The 16611-nt window shown below is 44.0% G+C and overlaps 2 protein-coding genes and 2 pseudogenes across 2 annotated transcripts; all 4 read right to left on the bottom strand.

Annotated features, from left to right (window-relative positions):
* Window positions 1–3749: 3749 nt before the first annotated feature.
* LOC103645577 (uncharacterized) lies at window positions 3750–4613 on the bottom strand (annotated as a pseudogene).
* A 269-nt stretch (window positions 4614–4882) lies between these two features.
* On the bottom strand, window positions 4883–6770 carry LOC103645576 (trafficking protein particle complex subunit 11). The gene is made up of 4 exons (XM_020544119.2): window positions 6692–6770; window positions 6159–6500; window positions 5900–6066; window positions 4883–5810 (listed from the first exon to the last, which is right to left on the bottom strand). Exons 2-4 carry the CDS (start codon window positions 6498–6500, stop codon window positions 4883–4885), a joined length of 1437 nt encoding a protein of 478 aa, XP_020399708.1. The 5' UTR covers window positions 6692–6770.
* A 4112-nt stretch (window positions 6771–10882) lies between these two features.
* On the bottom strand, window positions 10883–11747 carry LOC103645575 (uncharacterized; annotated as a pseudogene).
* A 270-nt stretch (window positions 11748–12017) lies between these two features.
* Window positions 12018–16309, bottom strand: LOC103645574 (trafficking protein particle complex subunit 11). The gene is made up of 7 exons (XM_020544111.1): window positions 16071–16309; window positions 15798–15965; window positions 14939–14993; window positions 13827–13907; window positions 13294–13635; window positions 13035–13201; window positions 12018–12945 (listed from the first exon to the last, which is right to left on the bottom strand). The coding sequence occupies exons 1-7, from the start codon at window positions 16307–16309 to the stop codon at window positions 12018–12020; spliced, it is 1980 nt and encodes a 659-aa protein (XP_020399700.1).
* Between the last annotated feature and the right edge of the window lie 302 nt (window positions 16310–16611).

Below are 16611 nucleotides of genomic sequence, written 5' to 3'. Positions count from 1 at the left end.
CATGGTGCTAGCTGAAAGTTGAACATAATGAACAAACAATTAAAACAAGTGCGTACAATTATACATTCATAATGTCAATGAATTGCAGAGAACATATGAACTTTGTATTAGCTAAAGAATTTACCTATCTTTTTTCCAATTTTTTCCCTTGTAGGTTTCAACAGCTTTGCGAAGTATGTCATCCTACAATTGAGTAGTTGTGCCCATCAAACCACACCAGTAGATAGGCAAAATATGATCTCATCACATATAAGGCCATCTTTGACACGGTTTCATCATGCAATGCTTAGCATATAGAAAGAACATTGCCATCAAAATATCAAATAAATCTTTGGTGCTGATGTAGGCATGTCACTGAACAGTGTTACTGTATGTAATGTTTGATGCAAATGAAAATAAATGCAGCAAGAGAATCAGAACAGCAATCCCTACATACTATTAACTATAGTATCAACTACAGTAGAAGAGAGTATGGTGAAAACGGAAAAGTTATATATCTGTATGATATTTATCTTTTGCTATGTAGAGAAAAAAGACTATCTTATTGAGAATGGATGTTTAGCATAGCATTCAACAAAGCTACCTAAGATAGGTTATTTACTTCATTATTCAAATGTTGTACTGAAAATGCATGCTATTAACGAATTTAGGAAACCAGAGTGCCAACTTTACCTCTTCTACAGTCCAGTTGCCCTTGGATGAGCGGCGTGTTGGACCAGTTGTCCTCCTGAAGCCAGAGATAAACAAACATGTATAAGAATTAAGAAGGAATACGCATAATGTAAAACCTGATGAGTGGTTCCAATAAGCGGATATAAATTCACCCATTGGGCAATCTCCCCCCTTTTTGAGGTTCCTTGCTGACTCCTCCATCAGGAGGAACAGAAGGAGCTGAAGACTCTGTGCCCTTCAAAGTCTTTAGCTCTTCAGTTGTCATATTAAGTGAAAACATAAAACTGAATCTCCACTTAAAGCAAGGTAAGGGCCCAAATATCCATCCCAATGTTAAAACCCTCTAAGGTCTTCTAGCATATTTTTTTCACTTGGGGAGAAGTGGCCATTGTCTGCCAAGAGGGGGAAAGGGAACAAAATTGAATCATGTAAACAAAATAACAAATAGTCGAAATTATAATACAGAAATACACAATTACAGTTAATGGATAACCAGAATGCTTCTAAACGACAAAACAGATGGTTTCTTCTACACAGGTCATAGCTCTCATTCTTGAAACCGACACCAAACCATTACCAATGTTGCTATGTGCACTTATGCATGCACACGTTACTCAGAATCATGGTACACATAAGTTTTCTTAGCATGTACTTCGTTCACAATGTCCTAGAATGAAAAACAAAAGCTGGCGCCACTAACCTGCTCATCGAAATAGGTGGCATCACTGCCTTCGTCCGGAATACTTTGCAGAATGTACTTTATTGGATCAAACTCCTGTGAATAATTCAAATTTCAAACTCAAAACACATCAATCCTTGAAATCAGTAGACAACCAAATCTATGCCAATGCATCACTCACCTCCTCATAGAACACCTCCTCGAGCTCCTCCACGGCCTAGCCCTGGGGGTTTCTCCCATAGATGGAGACCAAATCCTCCGAATTGGATGGCAGGTTGATCCTCTCGTGAGGTGGCAACCCAGCGATCGCCCCGTGCAGCAGCTGCTGCCGCCGCAGCTCGTTCTGGAACCTACAGAAGGTTCGAAACAAATGTGAGCGACCTCTGCCTCATTGATTCGACAATGTGCGAGAGCAAGCCATGAAAGGAGGGAGAAAGCGTAAAGGACCTCAGGACGGGAAGGGGCGCGGCGGGGGTCGGTGGGAGGAGGCCGAGGGAGCGGACCGAGCGGACAGAGCTGAGGAGTTTCTCGCCGACGCGGGAGAGGTCCATGCTGCCGCCCTGGATCAGGAGTAGGGGCAGAAAGACGAGTGTGCTGGGCCCGGACTCGAAAAGCTGCTCGCCGCCGCTGAAGAGGGATGACGAGGAGGAGGAGGCTGAGGGGGCGGTGGGTGGCGGCACCGCGTCGCGTCGCATCTCAGCTGCGCTGCCTTCCGGGCCCCCTTGCCGCCGGGGACCACGTGAGGGAGCGCCGCCGGCTGCTCCCAGATCCGAGCGGTAGTTAGGGCACGCGCGCGCTGGCGGTGGCGAGGTTTGGCTGGATCGCACGTGGGGAGTGGAGGCGGGGCGGCGGTGGCTCACGCGGGGTGGGGGAAGCGGGGGGACGAACGTGAGCGTGGGCGGGCGGACGGTGATGATTTGACGCATATTGATGGACGATGCAGATTGGCTGAAGGCAGAACCAGGGGAGGCAGCCTACCCCTTAGAGCCTTAATAGGTAGTATAGATAAACAAAAACAAATCTCTTCATGTTTCAGGCTGCTGCATGGATCGTTCTTGGTATATTTTCACTCATCAGGCTTGAGGCTGATTACCTTCTTGTTGTTGGAGTTTGCTTGAGTCTAAGCATTGCAAACATTGTTGGATTCACCAAGTGCAACAAAGGTACGCCGTAATTGAGAAGTTTCTAGTGAAGATTTATTGCCCTAGTTATTTTACTCTGAACTGATTGTCCTTTCATAAACTGGTGATTGAATGAGATGGACTGTTTCCTATCAGCTAAGCATAATAATAGTTCTAAAGCTAATACTTTTCAGTTTTGTATGATTTCATATGTTGAGTTATGTGTAGGGGTGGTAATGAGCTCAAAATATTACACTACAAAATCTAAGGATCAAATTGGATTGAGATTGGGCTCGCTCTATTCCTATTTATTTTTGAGCTAAAATTTATTAAGAGCCTTAACTTATTGTAAAGAAACATTTGGATCGTGATCCATTACCACCCCTAGGTATGTGCCCGTGCGTTGCGACGACGTATAAATTATTCGATAACTGTTAGTGCATAACGATCACATGAAAATGAACAACATATATATCATCAACCTCAATATCTCACAAATTCACACTAATAACATGAAATGTGTGTGCAACTCAAATAGGGATAATTTGTTTCCTAATATGCCGCCAATATTTACAACTGACAATGGCGCCCTCCGCATAGACGAACCCAAAAAAAGTCCGTACAAATTTGGCTAACCTCCTTTAATTCTCTTTCTCCCCTTCTAGAGTCGAGCAGCAGGGAAGACATGAAGCACTGCCTTCTTAGTTACTTGCAGCTTATCTGGCACCCGCTGCACATAGTTGTATGACAAATCAACATTTGAAATTGTCATTCCAATAAGTAAATATATTGTATGGACTGTTCATCCGAGTCAGCAAGTATTTCAATCTGCGGGACCTTCAATATATTGGAGAAGACTACGAAGGCACAAACCATTAACAACAAATGAGAACAAGTGAATCCATGTATCATCTAACAAATAGGTGTATGCCCGTGCGTTGCAACGGGAATACGCTGGGATGATCATCGACACATATCTGAGTGGATCTTATATTTTCTTGGGGGTCTGGAGAAAGTTTGCTCGGAAGCCAAACATGTTAAGACCTGAGCATGTGTTACTCATGTGCCCCATCAGCACACTGTTCCGCGCTTGTATGAGTCTTGCTAATTTGCATGCCTCGTACATAGTCTCTCACCATCTATTCAATATAATAGGTGGGTGCCCGTGCGTTGCAACGGAAACATAGAATACTACGATAACTTATGTAGAAATATGTGGTGTTTACATCCGGCATGTACAGAATTTTTTCATATAAGGACCGCGTGTCGCGTCGAGTTCAACAACGCATCAGCAGAGAGTGTGCTAAAAAGGAGCCAGTCTCGTAGGTCGAGTGAGATATGGCGTCGGAGATGAGCAAGAACGTGAAGGCCCTCGACGAGCAGGAGGTCTCCTTGCAGCACTCGCGCGCCTAGACCAGCGACGTCGCCGAGGAGCAACAGCAGCAACAGCAGGCGGTGGATCCGCTGGCACGGCAGTCGTCCATCATGTCGCTGACGCTGGAGGAGCTGCAGAACTCGTTGTGCGAGCTGGGCCGCAACTTCGGTTCCATGAACATGGACGAGTTCATGGCCAACATATGGAACGCCGAGGAGTTCCAAGCCGCCACGGCCGGCTGGAACAAGGAGGGCGTGTATCGGGAGCCGGTGCCCGTGGCGACGACGATGGGCACAGGTGAGAACGGAGGAGGAGGAGGAGGAGGAGGGAGGGGACTGGTTCGGCAGGGGTCGTTCGCGCTGTCGTCGCTGCTGTCCCGGAAGACGGTGGAGGAGGTCTCAGCCGAGATCAGCCAAGGCCCAGTGGACTTCCAGACCAGCGCGGCGTCGCAGCCCGTGGGGGAGGCGAGGCGAGGTGTGGGTGGCCCATTGACTCACGCATCTGCGAGGTGGAGGCGGGTGTCTTGTGGGGCCAGCGTGTCAGTTAGAGATAGGCGGGGGCATGGCCGTGCCAGGGCACCCACGCTCCACTCTTAATTAGTAGTAGGATTATTACGTTTTTAATGATGCAAGTTGGATACATTTCCCTTTTTTAACTCCCCTAATATCATATTGTCTCTCTTAATGAACTATATTTTCGCACTCTTAATCTATTTTCACACTATTTACGCACGCACAAACTGAGATCCAGTCTCTTTCTTGTTCATGGTTTCGCACTATTTTCGCACTCTTAATATATTTTGCACTATTTACACATAGGTACATTATGGTGTTTTAGGTAGGAAATCAAACAGGCTCGACATATTAAAACTCTGGTTAGTATTTAAAGTCTAACTGCTCCACTAAGTTGAATTAGTGAATAGTGATCACGCATAGGCTAAGTTTAGATCGACTTTAAATGCTATGTTGTTTTCATCAATTGGTATCAACACATGATATATATAGCCGTGGATAAGGACTTAACTCTCTACGTATATTAAGCAGTAAAAATAGTATGTAATAATTTGTCTGAAGAAAGAGCACCTAAAGTCACAGAGATCACATTGTCAGGCCAGCAACTCCTAAGATTAATGCTCAGGGTAAAACAAATTAATTCAATTCCATAATGATCCTGTAAAGTAAGAGAAGAAGTATCTTGAATAACTTGGCCATGCAAATTTGAATATGAAGGGAGTGAGTCTTCCTGTGCACTATGCATCACAAAGTTACAGTCAGATTGATTGAACTGAACCTCCAACTGATCAACCACAACTGGAGAAGGAAGATGAGATAAGAGTGACACGCTGACAAGCAGAGGTGAACCAGGTTTTACAGATTGATCATGAAAAGCAACAGATGCAGTAAGCACCATTCTTAGCAGACTTATCTGATCAATATCAAGGTGAGTAACTTCTTCTATCTCATTATTAAATCCATCATATGTTCCTTCTGATGACTGTTTTCTTTCCAAAACATTAATAACTTCCTGCTGTATATTCTCTCTCCTGGAAATGGTAGGGGAACCTGCAGGCCCACTCTTAATTTTGTTTTCTCGATTTTCCTCTCCACTACCAGAAAATAATGGTAATGCAGCCATCTCTAGGGAATAGCTGATAAAATCCTTGGGAGAATTAAGTTTCATTGAGCACTCTCTCAAGTATCCTAGGTTCTCCCAGAGCAAACTGGTCCAACCCTCTTGACGGTATAGACCAGCAACACTATCAAAAAGCTGTTTTGCGTTGCTAAAATCACCAGTTGCGTAATATTCTATGGCCATTCCACTGCTACAGGCAGAAGCCATTCTTGTAGCACCTAGGCTCTGAAATGATTCATAAGCTTTTCTGAACAATGCTATTATCTCATAAGAATCTTGAAACCTTTCAGCTTCTGACAAAGCATAGCTGGTGTATTCAGTATCAGAAAGGCTGCAATGAGATTGAGGCATAACTATTCATATTCATATCCATATAAAAATGTGTTATAATTTTTTGAAAACAAGTATCAAGGAGCTTACGGTAGTAGACTAACTGTATCTCCTTGCTCAAACAAGCGCACATATTGGCCAACATATACAGAAGGCATTACTGACTCAGGTACTCCATTAACTTCTGTTGTAAGGTTAGCCATTGATGACGAGCATTCGATGGCATACCTCTTCTCCCTCAAGTAAGTTGCCGCTAACTGTTAGAAGAAAATGTATGAGAAGTCAATTGTTAGTGCAATCCAGTAAATGGAGTGCCTATCATAGTGCTGTGCAAAGATGTAGATTGAACCTGATAGTAGTATGCTGGCTGAAATTCCCACTCAGTCAATGTGTTGTCTGCAGTGCCAAATCGAGGAGATAGTGTATCTGGAATAGTTGTGGATGTTGTTTCTATCAGCTCACCAAAGACAAGGAACTGCCTGCTAAACCATTCCCAGTGAAGAAAAGCAACTTCTGGTGTTCCAAGAACCCGTTCATAGCTTTTGATATGCTTACGGAACCATGTGATTACTTCTACCACTTTCCCGGCATGAAGTAGCAAGGTTGATATCTTAAAGTGAAATTGCTCGGCAACTGCTTTTATCTCAACCAGGCGTTGGGTTGGAGGCAACCTTGTCGAAGTTCCAATCATCTAAATATAAGCACATTTATTATCACTGGGTGATGCAAAGCCAATAGAAACTGCTTAAGAAACAATGGTGGATCACCAAATAGTTAACTTTTTTTGGATTTATGATAGCCATAGTTTGTCTTTTATTTATGAGATAATTGATTTAGTATGCCACTTGTTGATTAAGGATAAGGAAAGGAATGTGATCAGACCTCACGCAAAACACGAACACCTTCCTCATAGAACTTCAATGCTTCTGGCCAATCCCTTCTGAACTCCGCATAAATAGCAACCTGATGATTATAATAATGAAGCAAATGAATATATCAGAACAATATGGAAAAGAGATTAATGAAATTTAGGACCTGTTTGGAAGCATACCGGTTTTAAAAAAAACAGTTTCTATCCTCAGTTTCTACAAACTGGTTTATGAAAAAAAAAAGTTGGGTGGGATGTTTGCTCCACTCGACTGCTTCCTACTCGTCTGCCCCCCGCTCGGCTGATGCTCGACCGAGATGGCCCGTACGAGAAATCGCCAACACAGCGCCGATGAAGACAGGGGTGCTTTGAACATAATGAACACATGTAGGAAGACACTTAAACAAATCTAGTTCTGAAAAGCAAGATTCTTGGAAAAGATAACACATACAAGAGCATGGTGCTAGCTGAAAGTTGAACATAATGAACAAACAATTAAAACAAGTGCGTACAATTATACATTCATAATGTCAATGAATTGCAGAGAACATATGAACTTTGTATTAGCTAAAGAATTTACCTATCTTTTTTCCAATTTTTTCCCTTGTAGGTTTCAACAGCTTTGCAAAGTATGTCATCCTACAATTGAGTAGTTGTGCCCATCAAACCACACCAGTAGATAGGCAAAATATGATCTCATCACATATAAGGCCATCTTTGACACGGTTTCATCATGCAATGCTTAGCATATAGAAAGAACATTGCCATCAAAATATCAAATAAATCTTTGGTGCTGATGTAGGCATGTCACTGAACAGTGTTACTGTTTGTAATGTTTGATGCAAATGAAAATAAATGCAGCAAGAGAATCAGAACAGCAATCCCTACATACTATTAACTATAGTATCAACTACAGTAGAAGAGAGTATGGTGAAAACGGAAAAGTTATATATCTGTATGATATTTATCTTTTGCTATGTAGAGAAAAAAGACTATCTTATTGAGAATGGATGTTTAGCATAGCATTCAACAAAGCTACCTAAGATAGGTTATTTACTTCATTATTCAAATGTTGTACTGAAAATGCATGCTATTAACGAATTTAGGAAACCAGAGTGCCAACTTTACCTCTTCTACAGTCCAGTTGCCCTTGGATGAGCGGCGTGCTGGACCAGTTGTCCTCCTGAAGCCAGAGATAAACAAACATGTATAAGAATTAAGAAGGAATACGCATAATGTAAAACCTGATGAGTGGTTCCAATAAGCGGATATAAATTCACCCATTGGGCAATCTCCCCCCTTTTTGAGGTTCCTTGCTGACTCCTCCATCAGGAGGAACAGAAGGAGCTGAAGACTCTATGCCCTTCAAAGTCTTTAGCTCTTCAGTTGTCATATTAAGTGAAAACATAAAACTGAATCTCCACTTAAAGCAAGGTAAGGGCCCAAATATCCATCCCAATGTTAAAACCCTCTAAGGTCTTCTAGCATATTTTTTTCACTTGGGGAGAAGTGGCCATTGTCTGCCAAGAGGGGGAAAGGGAACAAAATTGAATCATGTAAACAAAATAAAAAATAGTCGAAATTATAATACAGAAATACACAATTACAGTTAATGGATAACCAGAATGCTTCTAAACGACAAAACAGATGGTTTCTTCTACACAGGTCATAGCTCTCATTCTTGAAACCGACACCAAACCATTACCAATGTTGCTATGTGCACTTATGCATGCACACGTTACTCAGAATCATGGTACACATAAGTTTTCTTAGCATGTACTTCGTTCACAATGTCCTAGAATGAAAAACAAAAGCTGGCGCCACTAACCTGCTCATCGAAATAGGTGGCATCACTGCCTTCGTCCGGAATACTTTGCAGAATGTACTTTATTGGATCAAACTCCTGTGAATAATTCAAATTTCAAACTCAAAACACATCAATCCTTGAAATCAGTAGACAACCAAATCTATGCCAATGCATCACTCACCTCCTCATAGAACACCTCCTCGAGCTCCTCCACGGCCTAGCCCTGGGGGTTTCTCCCATAGATGGAGACCAAATCCTCCGAATTGGATGGCAGGTTGATCCTCTCGTGAGGTGGCAACCCAGCGATCGCCCCGTGCAGCAGCTGCTGCCGCCGCAGCTCGTTCTGGAACCTACAGAAGGTTCGAAACAAATGTGAGCGACCTCTGCCTCATTGATTCGACAATGTGCGAGAGCAAGCCATGAAAGGAGGGAGAAAGTGTAAAGGACCTCAGGACGGGAAGGGGCGCGGCGGGGGTCGGTGGGAGGAGGCCGAGGGAGCGGACCGAGTGGACAGAGCTGAGGAGTTTCTCGCCGACGCGGGAGAGGTCCATGCTGCCGCCCTGGATCGGGAGTAGGGGCAGAAAGACGAGTGTGCTGGGCCCGGACTCAAAAAGCTGCTCGCCGCCGCTGAAGAGGGATGACGAGGAGGAGGAGGCTGAGGGGGCGGTGGGTGGCGGCACCGCGTCGCGTCGCATCTCAGCTGCGCTGCCTTCCGGGCCCCCTTGCCGCCGGGGACCACGTGAGGGAGCGCCGCCGGCTGCTCCCAGATCCGAGCGGTAGTTAGGGCACGCGCGCGCTTGCGGTGGCGAGGTTTGGCTGGATCGCGCGTGGGGAGTGGAGGCGGGGCGGCGGTGGCTCACGCGGGGTGGGGGAAGCGGGGGGACGAACGTGGGCGTGGGCGGGCGGACGGTGATGATTTGACGCATATTGATGGACGATGCAGATTGGCTGAAGGCAGAACCAGGGGAGGCAGCCTACCCCTTAGAGCCTTAATAGGTAGTATAGATAAACAAAAACAAATCTCTTCATGTTTCAGGCTGCTGCATGGATCGTTCTTGGTATATTTTCACTCATCAGGCTTGAGGCTGATTACCTTCTTGTTGTTGGAGTTTGCTTGAGTCTAAGCATTGCAAACATTGTTGGATTCACCAAGTGCAACAAAGGTACGTCGTAATTGAGAAGTTTCTAGTGAAGATTTATTGCCCTAGTTATTTTACTCTGAACTGATTGTCCTTTCATAAACTGGTGATTGAATGAGATGGACTGTTTCCTATCAGCTAAGCATAATAATAGTTCTAAAGCTAATACTTTTCAGTTTTGTATGATTTCATATGTTGAGTTATGTGTAGGGGTGGTAATGAGCTCAAAATATTACACTACAAAATCTAAGGATCAAATTGGATTGAGATTGGGCTCGCTCTATTCCTATTTATTTTTGAGCTAAAATTTATTAAGAGCCTTAACTTATTGTAAAGAAACATTTGGATCGTGATCCATTACCACCCCTAGGTATGTGCCCGTGCGTTGCGACGGCGTATAAATTATTCGATAACTGTTAGTGCATAACGATCACATGAAAATGAACAACATATATATCATCAACCTCAATATCTCACAAATTCACACTAATAACATGAAATGTGTGTGCAACTCAAATAGGGATAATTTGTTTCCTAATATGCCGCCAATATTTACAACTGACAATGGCGCCCTCCGCATAGACGAACCCAAAAAAAGTCCGTACAAATTTGGCTAACCTCCTTTAATTCTCTTTCTCCCCTTCTAGAGTCGAGCAGCAGGGAAGACATGAAGCACTGCCTTCTTAGTTACTTGCAGCTTATCTGGCACCCGCTGCACATAGTTGTATGACAAATCAACATTTGAAATTGTCATTCCAATAAGTAAATATATTGTATGGACTGTTCATCCGAGTCAGCAAGTATTTCAATCTGCGGGACCTTCAATATATTGGAGAAGACTACGAAGGCACAAACCATTAACAACAAATGAGAACAAGTGAATCCATGTATCATCTAACAAATAGGTGTATGCCCGTGCGTTGCAACGGGAATACGCTGGGATGATCATCGACACATATCTGAGTGGATCTTATATTTTCTTGGGGGTCTGGAGAAAGTTTGCTCGGAAGCCAAACATGTTAAGACCTGAGCATGTGTTACTCATGTGCCCCATCAGCACACTGTTCCGCGCTTGTATGAGTCTTGCTAATTTGCATGCCTCGTACATAGTCTCTCACCATCTATTCAATATAATAGGTGGGTGCCCGTGCATTGCAACGGAAACATAGAATACTACGATAACTTATGTAGAAATATGTGGTGTTTACATCCGGTATGTACATAATTTTTTCATATAAGGACCGTGTGTCGCGTCGAGTTCAACAACGCATCAGCAGAGAGTGTGCTAAAAAGGAGCTAGTCTCGCAGGTCGAGTGAGATATGGCGTCGGAGATGAGCAAGAACGTGAAGGCCCTCGACGAGCAGGAGGTCTCCTTGCAGCACTCGCGCGCCTAGACCAGCGACGTCGCCGAGGAGCAACAGCAGCAACAGCAGGCGGTGGATCCGCTGGCGCGGCAGTCGTCCATCATGTCGCTGACGCTGGAGGAGCTGCAGAACTCGTTGTGCGAGCCGGGCCGCAACTTTGGGTCCATGAACATGGACGAGTTCATGGCCAACATATGGAACGCCGAGGAGTTCCAAGCCGCCACGGCCGGCTGGAACAAGGAGGGCGTGTATCGGGAGCCGGTGCCCGTGGCGACGACGATGGGCACAGGTGAGAACGGAGGAGGAGGAGGAGGAGGAGGGAGGGGACTGGTTCGGCAGGGGTCGTTCGCGCTGTCGTCGCTGCTGTCCCGGAAGACGGTGGAGGAGGTCTCAGCCGAGATCACCCAGGGCCAAGTGGACTTCCAGACCAGCGCGGCGTCGCAGCCCGTGGGGGAGGCGAGGCGAGGTGTGGGTGGCCCATTGACTCACGCATCTGCGAGGTGGAGGCGGGTGTCTTGTGGGGCCAGCGTGTCAGTTAGAGATAGGCGGGGGCATGGTCGCGCCAGGGCACCCACGCTCCACTCTTAATTAGTAGTAGGATTATTACGTTTTTAATGATGCAAGTTGGATACATTTCCCTTTTTTTAACTCCCCTAATATCATATTGTCTCTCTTAATGAACTATATTTTCGCACTCTTAATCTATTTTCACACTATTTACGCACGCACAAACTGAGATCCAGTCTCTTTCTTGTTCATGGTTTCGCACTATTTTCGCACTCTTAATATATTTTTGCACTATTTACACATAGGTACATTGTGGCGTTTTAGGTAGGAAATCAAACAGGCTCGACATATTAAAACTCTGGTTAGTATTTAAAGTCTAACTGCTCTACTAAGTTGAATTAGTGAATAGTGATCACGCATAGGCTAAGTTTAGATCGACTTTAAATGCTATGTTGTTTTCATCAATTGGTATCAACACATGATATATATAGCCGTGGATAAGGACTTAACTCTCTACGTATATTAAGCAGTAAAAATAGTATGTAATAATTTGTCTGAAGAAAGAGCACCTAAAGTCACAGAGATCACATTGTCAGGCCAGCAACTCCTAAGATTAATGCTCAGGGTAAAACAAATTAATTCAATTCCATAATGATCCTGTAAAGTAAGAGAAGAAGTATCTTGAATAACTTGGCCATGCAAATTTGAATATGAAGGGAGTGAGTCTTCCTGTGCACTATGCATCACAAAGTTACAGTCAGATTGATTGAACTGAACCTCCAACTGATCAACCACAACTGGAGAAGGAAGATGAGATAAGAGTGACACGCTGACAAGCAGAGGTGAACCAGGTTTTACATATTGATCATGAAAAGCAACAGATGCAGTAAGCACCATTCTTAGCAGACTTATCTGATCAATATCAAGGTGAGTAACTTCTTCTATCTCATTATTAAATCCATCATATGTTCCTTCTGATGACTGTTTTCTTTCCAAAACATTAATAACTTCCTGCTGTATATTCTCTCTCCTAGAAATGGTAGGGGAACCTGCAGGCCCACTCTTAATTTTGTTTTCTCGATTTTCCTCTCCACTACCAGAAAATAATGGTAATGCAGCCATCTCTAGGGAATAGCTGATAAAATCCTTGGGAGAATTAAGTTTCATTGAGCACTCTCTCAAGTATCCTAGGTTCTCCCAGAGCAAACTGGTCCAACCCTCTTGATGGTATAGACCAGCAACACTATCAAAAAGCTGTTTTGCGTTGCTAAAATCACCAACTGTGTAATATTCTATGGCCATTCCACTGCTACAGGCAGAAGCCATTCTTGTAGCACCTAGGCTCTGAAATGATTCATAAGCTTTTCTGAACAATGCTATTATCTCATAAGAATCTTGAAACCTTTCAGCTTCTAACAAAGCATAGCTGGTGTATTCAGTATTAGAAAGGCTGCAATGAGATTGAGGCATAACTATTCATATTCATATCCATCTAAAAATGTGTTATAATTTTTTGAAAACAAGTATCAAGGAGCTTACGGTAGTAGACTAACTGTATCTCCTTGCTCAAACAAGCGCACATATTGGCCAACATATACAGAAGGCATTACTGACTCAGGTACTCCATTAACTTCTGTTGTAAGGTTAGCCATTGATGACGAGCATTCGATGGCATACCTCTTCTCCCTCAAGTAAGTTGCCGCTAACTATTAGAAGAAAATGTATGAGAAGTCAATTGTTAGTGCAATCCAGTAAATGGAGTGCCTATCATAGTGCTGTGCAAAGATGTAGATTGAACGTGATAGTAGTATGCTGGCTGAAATTCCCACTCAGTCAATGTGTTGTCTGCAGTGCCAAATCGAGGAGATAGTGTATCTGGAATAGTTGTGGATGTTGTTTCTATCAGCTCACCAAAGACAAGGAACTGCCTGCTAAACCATTCCCAGTGAAGAAAAGCAACTTCTAGTGTTCCAACAACCCGTTCATAGCTTTTGATATGCTTACGGAACCATGTGATTGCTTCTACCACTTTCCCGGCATGAAGTAGCAAGGTTGATATCTTAAAGTGAAATTGCTCGGCAACTGCTTTTATCTCAACCATGCGTTGGGTTGGAGGCAACCTTGTCGAAGTTCCAATAATCTAAATATAAGCACATTTATTATCACTAGATGATGCAAAGCCAATAGAAACTGCTTAAGAAACAATGGTGGATCAACAAATAGTTAACTTTTTTTGGATTTATGATAGCCATAGTTTGTCTTTTATTTATGAGATAATTGATTTAGTATGCCACTTGTTGATTAAGGATAAGGAAAGGAATGTGATCAGACCTCACGCAAAACACGAACACCTTCCTCATAGAACTTCAATGCTTCTGGCCAATCCCTTCTGAACTCCGCATAAATAGCAACCTGATGATTATAATAATGAAGCAAATGAATATATCAGAACAATATGGAAAAGAGATTAATGAAATTTAGGACTTGTTTGGAAGCATACCGGTTTTAAAAAAAACAGTTTCTATCCTCAGTTTCTACAAACTGGTTTATGAAAAAAAAGTTGGGTGGGATGTTTGCTCCACTCGACTGCTTCCTACTCGTCTGCCCCCCGCTCGACTGATGCTCGACCGAGATGGCCCGTACGAGAAATCGCCAACACAGCGCCGATGGAGACAGGGGTGCTTTGAACATAATGAACACATGTAGGAAGACACTTAAACAAATCTAGTTCTGAAAAGCAAGATTCTTGGAAAAGATAACACATACAAGAGCATGGTGCTAGCTGAAAGTTGAACATAATGAACAAACAATTAAAACAAGTGCGTACAATTATACATTCATAATGTCAATGAATTGCAGAGAACATATGAACTTTGTATTAGCTAAAGAATTTACCTATCTTTTTTCCAATTTTTTCCCTTGTAGGTTTCAACAGCTTTGCGAAGTATGTCATCCTACAATTGAGTAGTTGTGCCCATCAAACCACACCAGTAGATAGGCAAAATATGATCTCATCACATATAAGGCCATCTTTGACACGGTTTCATCATGCAATGCTTAGCATATAGAAAGAACATTGCCATCAAAATATCAAATAAATCTTTGGTGCTGATGTAGGCATGTCACTGAACAGTGTTACTGTATGTAATGTTTGATGCAAATGAAAATAAATGCAGCAAGAGAATCAGAACAACAATCCCTACATACTATTAACTATAGTATCAACTACAGTAGAAGAGAGTATGGTGAAAACGGAAAAGTTATATATCTGTATGATATTTATCTTTTGCTATGTAGAGAAAAAAGACTATCTTATTGAGAATGGATGTTTAGCATAGCATTCAACAAAGCTACCTAAGATAGGTTATTTACTTCATTATTCAAATGTTGTACTGAAAATGCATGCTATTAACGAATTTAGGAAACCAGAGTGCCAACTTTACCTCTTCTACAGTCCAGTTGCCCTTGGATGAGCGGCGTGCTGGACCAGTTGTCCTCCTGAAGCCAGAGATAAACAAACATGTATAAGAATTAAGAAGGAATATGCATAATGTAAAACCTGATGAGTGGTTCCAATAAGCGGATATAAATTCACCCATTGGGCAATCTCCCCCCTTTTTGAGGTTCCTTGCTGACTCCTCCATCAGGAGGAATAGAAGGAGCTGAAGACTCCGTGCCCTTCAAAGTCTTTAGCTCTTCAGTTGTCATATTAAGTGAAAACATAAAACTGAATCTCCACTTAAAGCAAGGTAAGGGCCCAAATATCCATCCCAATGTTAAAACCTCTAAGGTCTTCTAGCAGATTTTTTTCACTTAGGGAGAAGTGGCCATTGTCTGCCAAGAGGGGGAAAGGGAACAAAATTGAATCATGTAAACAAAATAACAAATAGTCGAAATTATAATACAGAAATACACAATTACAGTTAATGGATAACCAGAATGCTTCTAAACGACAAAACAGATGGTTTCTTCTACACAGGTCATAGCTCTCATTCTTGAAACCGACACCAAACCATTACCAATGTTGCTATGTGCACTTATGCATGCACACGTTACTCAGAATCATGGTACACATAAGTTTTCTTAGCATGTACTTCGTTCATAATGTCCTAGAATGAAAAACAAAAGCTGGCGCCACTAACCTGCTCATCGAAATAGGTGGCATCACTGCCTTCGTCCGGAATACTTTGCAGAATGTACTTTATTGGATCAAACTCCTGTGAATAATTCAAATTTCAAACTCAAAACACATCAATCCTTGAAATCAGTAGACAACCAAATCTATGCCAATGCAGCACTCACCTCCTCATAGAACACCTCCTCGAGCTCCCCCACGGCCTAGCCCTGGGGTTTCTCCCATAGATGGAGACCAAATCCTCTGAATTGGATGGCAGGTTGATCCTCTCGTGAGGTGGCAACCCAGCGATCGCCCCGTGCAGCAGCTGCTGCCGCCGCAGCTCGTTCTGGAACCTACAGAAGGTTCGAAACAAATGTGAGCGACCTCTGCCTCATTGATTCGACAATGTGCGAGAGCAAGCCATGAAAGGAGGGAGAAAGCGTAAAGGACCTCAGGACGGGAAGGGGCGCGGCGGGGGTCGGTGGGAGGAGGCCGAGGGAGCGACCGAGCGGACAGAGCTGAGGAGTTTCTCGCCGACGCGGGAGAGGTCCATGCCGCCGCCCTGGATCAGGAGTAGGGGCAGAAAGACGAGTGTGCTGGGCCCGGACTCGAAAAGCTGCTCGCCGCCGCTGAAGAGGGATGACGAGGAGGAGGAGGCTGAGGGGGCGGTGGGTGGCGGCACCGCGTCGCGTCGCATCTCAGCTGCGCCGCCTTCCGGGCCCCCTTGCCGCCGGGGACCACGTGAGGGAGCGCCGCCGGCTGCTCCCAGATCCGAGCGGTAGTTAGGGCACGCGCGCGCTGGCGGTGGCGAGGTTTGGCTGGATCGCGCGTGGGGAGTGGAGGCGGGGCGGCGGTGGCTCACGCGGGGTGGGGGAAGCGGGGGGGACGAACGTGGACGTGGGCGGGCGGACGGTGATGATTTGACGCATATTGATGGACGATGCAGATTGGCTGAAGGCAGAACCAGGGGAGGCAGCCTACCCCTTAGAGCCTTAATAG

The sequence above is a fragment of the Zea mays genome, chromosome 1, assembly GCF_902167145.1.
Source record: "Zea mays cultivar B73 chromosome 1, Zm-B73-REFERENCE-NAM-5.0, whole genome shotgun sequence".
Classification (NCBI taxonomy): domain Eukaryota; kingdom Viridiplantae; phylum Streptophyta; class Magnoliopsida; order Poales; family Poaceae; genus Zea; species Zea mays.
The sequence above is the reverse complement of the archived record's forward strand: the minus strand, read 5'-3'. Positions and strand labels throughout refer to the sequence as shown.